Source organism: Lepeophtheirus salmonis, chromosome 4 (assembly GCF_016086655.4).
Source record: "Lepeophtheirus salmonis chromosome 4, UVic_Lsal_1.4, whole genome shotgun sequence".
NCBI classification, from domain to species: domain Eukaryota; kingdom Metazoa; phylum Arthropoda; class Copepoda; order Siphonostomatoida; family Caligidae; genus Lepeophtheirus; species Lepeophtheirus salmonis.
The window spans coordinates 30,666,591-30,672,955 of NC_052134.2; the positions used below are offsets into that span (position 1 = coordinate 30,666,591).

At 29.4% G+C, this 6,365-nt stretch overlaps 1 protein-coding gene across 1 annotated transcript; it reads left to right on the forward strand.

Annotated features, from left to right (window-relative positions):
• Positions 1 to 3,408: 3,408 nt before the first annotated feature.
• On the forward strand, positions 3,409 to 4,037 carry LOC121116671 (uncharacterized). Its single transcript, XM_040710939.2, has one exon. The coding sequence runs from the start codon at positions 3,508 to 3,510 to the stop codon at positions 3,952 to 3,954; it is 447 nt and encodes a 148-aa protein (XP_040566873.1). The 5' UTR covers positions 3,409 to 3,507; the 3' UTR covers positions 3,955 to 4,037.
• The last annotated feature ends 2,328 nt before the right edge of the window (positions 4,038 to 6,365 follow it).

Genomic DNA, 6,365 nt, shown 5'->3' on the forward strand with positions numbered 1-6,365 from the left:
TTCAATGTAACCATATTTTTTAAACACTCAAATTGAAAAGTTTTCAAAGATTCCTTTATTTTGAAAAAAATATTAGCTAGTTGTAAATAATTTGTAAAAATGTTCATTTGTTTGTCTTAGATTTCCATATGTCCTGCTCCAACCTCGATCACGATCTATATAAAAGAGCTGAATATAGAGCAAATTTGGGCGATAAAATCATCAGACAAATTCTAATAAAATTTTTAATTATTGGATTAAAAAATATCAAAAATTACGTTTTAAGAAATAAACGTAAACAGTTGCAGTTTGAATATATTTTTACTCGTATGTAGCAAAAATAAAAAATAAATATTTTATCTTATAGAAAATATGATTATGGTATAATCCTATTAATTAAACTATTTTTGTTCTTAGTAATGAGGATATATTTACCTTCTCTACAAATGCTCATTTGCTTAAAAGTTCTATATGCCTAAAAAAGAAATCTGAAATTATGTTTACGCCTATATGTTTTAATTAATCATATATAATCGTAAATATAGTTCACAAAAAAGATAGAGAGAAAAAAACTATTATTGTTTTTCACTAAACAGGGTATATAGAACTTTATACTATGGGTAGGTTTTGGCGAAACAGTTGTATTTTAGTTTTTGGTTTACAAGTCTTAACTTTCAAATCTTATATAATTTTCTCTTAAGCATTTAAATATAGCCCATACTATGGGCTATGAAACTGTATAAGTAAATACAATTTGATTTAGGTGATTGTTTCATTTTTGGGGGAATATATTTGTTGAAAAATTAGCGTATAAAATAACACAAATTAAAGTTCTCGAAAATCATTTAAAAATATTAGGTAGAGCTTTTTAATAAGTAAGATTCAATTTATTTAAGAAATTTAGTTTCAGGATTCATTAGATTTTTTCCTAAGTAATTGTAAAAATAATTTTTTTTCTAATAAATTGTAAAATGGAGCTAATATAAATAGAACGAAATTAATAGATGCAAATTAAAAAAAATTAACAATTATTCTTTTTTTTAATGGATTTCTACACAAAACACTAAACTCAATGTCAGAAATAGAAAAAAAGAATACGATCAAAAACTTGATATTATAGTTTAAGAAATAACTCCATTTCACATTTTAAAATTTAGAATTATTTTTTTGTAATCTTACATAGAGCCTCATTTTCTTTCATACATATTCTTCAAATTTATCTTAAATTATAAACACGCAATAGATGCACTAAATGTCACTACTTTAATTGCTTCACTAACAAATGTGTATCTTCAACAGTCATGTAAATAGATATTGTAATCCATAAAAAGATTGACTTATCAAGGTTCTGGTGTCACTATTTGTGATGTTCTTGTTTATAAACAAGGAATACCTTAGCTTTTTTCAAACTTCCTTTTTTTAAATGCACAATCTTGACATATCTTTTGTTTTGCCTATATAAAACAACTGTAGTATTACTTTTTTTGTCATGTTTTCTTCCCGAGTGCTTTTATTTTACCTTATTATAAAAATTTCATCACCTTTTATGTTTCCGATGATACTTATAGCTATTTTTAAATAAAGAAACCGCAAGTATTTGACATCACACATGGAAAACAATATGGCCTTGTATGCTGATTGTCTACTTGCTCCTTGAACATATTTTAATTTGTATTATTGTTATGGACATGATTTTTGTCCATAAATATAACAATTTTATTCTCCTCGTATACGACAATTATGCCTCATTCCTAGACGTTTTTTGATCGAGGGTGTGTGAATGAGTGAACATATTTTTTAATTCATTACTATTAGGTTAAGTTCTGAATGTTTTTCGCTAGATGCATTTAGTGAGCTTTATCTCACGATTAATACATTGCATAAAAAAATCATCAAGTATAGTTAAAGGTTAAGCGTACACATAAAAAAGTTCATTTAAAGTTTTTTGTTTCGTGAAGTCAGTTGTATGTTACAGCGTTCCAAAATGGAAGTAACAAAAATGAAAATTCAATACATTCTTCAGTATCACTACAACCAAGATGAAAAGGCCGAGCAGGCAGCCAAAAAATTTATGGTGTTTACAAGTCTATTACAGTATCGAATGCAATAGCAAAACGGTGATTACAACGATTTCGTTCTGGTAATATGGACTTCGAAGAAGTCTATAAAATAATGGAAATCTTCGAGTTGGACCAACATGTGAGCACTTATTCCATTTCCCAGGAACTGAAGATTAGTCAAAAACCCGTTTGGAGCCATATAAATCGGATAATCCTACTAGCTATCCTAATTTTATTCTCATAATTCTGCGAAAAAACGCTCATTGCTTTTTACTTCACATATTATTTTAACGAGTATTTCGTCTCTTTAGGTAGGGCTAGCTTAAAATGTATTCTTGCTTCTAAAAATATTTAAAAAAATAATTAAATTAATTAAATCAAATTAAAAAATTGTTTCCCGGAAAATGAGAAACTCTAGTCCAAACTTCATAGGGGTTTACTCTACGAAACGCTATTTTGTTCTCAATTATATTGAAATAGTTTAATGGGTCATTTATAAGCCACGTAGTTCTTTTTTCTCAAATGTTTATGCCCCGCTCCCACTTATGTGGACTTACTTGGTTCTTTTCTTTATTGCCCCCTCTCCCTCCAAGAACCACTTGATTTTTTGTTACACCATCTCACAGAAAATGATTCTTTTTTATTTTTTGTTTAAACTGAGCATTTAAAAAACATTATGTCATCTTAATATACTATTCAGGTTTACGTGGTCCCTTTTTTCTCCCCATTGAGAAAAGACGTGATTTTATGACTCACCACATTCCCCCTAAGTGGTAATGTAGATTGTGAATCTGCCCTAATATAAAGTGAATTGCTCAAGACTAGTATTGGATCAGTCCTAGGACTGATTTAATTAGTCATCCCTCACACTTCAGTTATTTTTTATTTGGTCTGATCTTTTTTACCATTAAATGATCCTATAGACGGATTAGTCTTTTAGCCCTGTGGTCCCAGCTATATTTTTATTTTCTTCACTTTTGGCTGCGATTGAAGAATATAAAAACGAAGAAAATAATGACTGATATATAGATGGTATTAACATAAGTTCTAATCACCCACCTCCTAATTTAAATATCAGGTAACTTGTCTGTTTGAAAGAGAAACTTCAACAACTAAATACATCATTTCAGCTGCTGTAGTTACCATCAAATATCAATAAGGAATAGATTTAAGACTGAAAAAATATATTCTCAAAAGACAAGAGGGACTTTAGTTATTTAAGACCGATCCAACATTACTTCCAACTAAGAAAATTTTGTACAAGGTATAAAATCGTAGTCTTCAATTAATATGTTATAATTTCAATGCTTTAAATGTTGTATGTATAAAATTAAGATACATACTATAACACATGTGTAGAGCATGTGAGCAAAACAAAATAAAGAAAAAAACATGTATCTCATTCAGTGAGACACAAAGAAGACGACTTGGAAGTAATTCAACCCTAAAACATACACAATTAGAAAATATGAAAACTCATCAAATCTCCTTCTTCATTCTCCTCATAAAAGTAGTCGTCTCCTTTGCCACACTCCCAGCTGAACTCAACGAAGAGAATTTGGAGCCAAAGTCTAAGGACCTGACTGTGGTCACACTCAAAAAACCAAAAGTATGTACTCAAAATGCTCAAGAGGGAGATTTTATGAAAGTCCATTACACTGGACGATTCAAGGATGAGGACGGAAAAATATTTGATAGCTCAAAGAATAGGGGTCATACATTTAACTTTGTTCTAGGCAAGGGACAAGCCATCCAAGCCTATGAAATAGGACTTCCAGGTATGTGTGTGGGAGAGACTCGAGTTTTATATGTTCCTTCTGATCTTGCTTATGGAGAAATTGGATATCCTCCAACGATTCCTCCTAATTCCGATCTGTACTTTCTGGTGGATCTCGTACATATAGATCGATCCTAATTATATTAAATTATGTTCATGTATTCTCTGTGATTAAAATAAATAAAAATTCGCAACAAAAAAAAACCTGTTTAAAAACAGAAGCTCGCCAAAAAAAGTGTTTTTACTGACCTTATAAATTGCATCATAACCGAACATGAAGCCAACTTGAGGAGTGGAAATTTATATTTTTACTAAATAAAAAGAACAAATTTCCAATAAATCTTAATGAAACTCCTTCAAGTGGCCTTTCAAACGAAAAAATATTGAAGTTCTGCATTAAACTGCTACTTGATGCCAACTATATATACAGATATACTATAATAATCCAATCAAAGTAATAGAAACTAAAATTACATATAAAATGATTAAATTTGTACAATCATTTTTTTATTTTTTTGTTGATCGATATAGAATAAGAAAAGTTGAATAATTTATTAACTTATTCTTTCCATTATGAGGTAAATTTATTGTCTACATGTATAAAATAAGATTTATAACGATGTAATAATTTGATACAAAGTAGTACATAATAGTTTGATATATAATATAAACACGCCTCAACTATTACGGAAAACATCTCTTGGCAAAACCACTCAGACAAATTTAAGTACGCTGCGAGGAAGACAAAAAGAGTACAGAACTTCATTAAGTGTCTTTATGATAAAATTCTCACACCAAAGCAGATGTAATAGAAATATTATATCTCCTTCGAAGTATTTTTCATAGAGGGGGTTTCCAAGGATGAGCGGGTAATCTGCAAAGTATGCTATAAAATTTTTTGAAAAAACAATTATTGCATAATTTCATGGACTGCAGTTCCAAGAAGTATAGAAATAGAAATTAACCAGGGTGTCGAGTATAAATTGAGTAGGAAGCCATCAAACCACGAACTCCTGTATGGTCTAGGGAGAGCTAGCGATCTCGAGCGAGTTGCTCTTTAACTTGAAACTTATGTGCTATGTATAAAAAAAATTACCCGTTAGAGAGATATTTTTTGATAGACTGTAACTCCTATTCATTTTATTTGTTACTGCGATTTTGACATTCAATAGTTCACTTTAATCCTTTATATTTAAGATTAAAGGGTTCATACTGCTATAAAACTGGGCAATAAAACACCCACAAATTGTCCGACACCAACAATGCTGACGTCACATGAAAATAATGGATACATAAAGATCCTAAAACTTATTCTTAAATTTTAAAACTATCCGTTTTTCAGTACAATCAATATTTTTACGGTGATGTTCTGGGGTACAAATCTAGGACTACAAGTATTACCAGGACCCATCACTACTTCCTCTTTTTTTATAAATTGACATGGAAGGACTCTTTCTTGGTTTTTACATTAATATATTGATTAGAGGAAGATATCTTTCAAAATTATAAAACAGTGGCGTAGGAAACACAGAAGCCAAGGCCATCCACTATGTTAAAAGTGTGGTGGCCCGAATATCTTCACCACCCCAAAAATAATTTGTTATAAATATTTTTTTTTTCCAACTTATATTTTATTTCTATTTATAATGACAAATAATTAACAAACCAATAATTGAGTGTCAATTAATCAAAAGCATAAACAGAATATCTATATTTATGGAATTTCTATGCATAATTCGCAAAAATCAAACATCAAAATTTCAATTTTTTAGTTGATTTTGAAATGGACAAAAACAAAAAATCAATACAATATTTGTAAACAGCTATAAGTAAGGCGAAAAATTACTTTTAAAGGAGCACAATTATTTTTCACATTCTTATATTTTATTCAAAAATTTCAGTGAGTTATAATTTAGAACAGAAATTTCATTCTTGAGGGATCTATCACATGATTTGACGGGATTTGATTTATTTTACAACGTGAAAAGGGGGGAAAATACATGTTCGTCCCCCTAACATGAAACTCGTTCCCACATCCTTGTAAAGTGGTACCTAATATAACTTATAACAATTTCCACTAAAATAGTCTTATATTGAAACCAGCAACAAGATTTTTTATCACAATAATTGTTTAAAAAATATAATTTATTTTGGAATTAGTATAGGGGGCTTATTCAAACAATTTCATAAGAAACAACGTAAATTCAAGATACAACACTAAACTAGGAAGAAGCTGTAAGATCGAGCGTAAAATAGGAACGGTCATATTATTCTTTAATTTTTGAGCGTTGGAATTGACAAAAAATGCGGTTTCAATATTGATTTAGTCGTTCATTTCTTTATTTCATTGATAATGTTCTCCAAATACATATTTTATACCAGAATCAAAGCTTAAACTAAGGGGCGAAACTACTACTTGGCTACAAGAATACTTTATTGTTAACAATACGAACTCAATAAATTTACCCTTTGAATGGAATTCTCAAGATAAATTTCATTCAAAGGAAAGCAAAATTTAACGAATCACAAACAATTTAAAGTGAGATCAT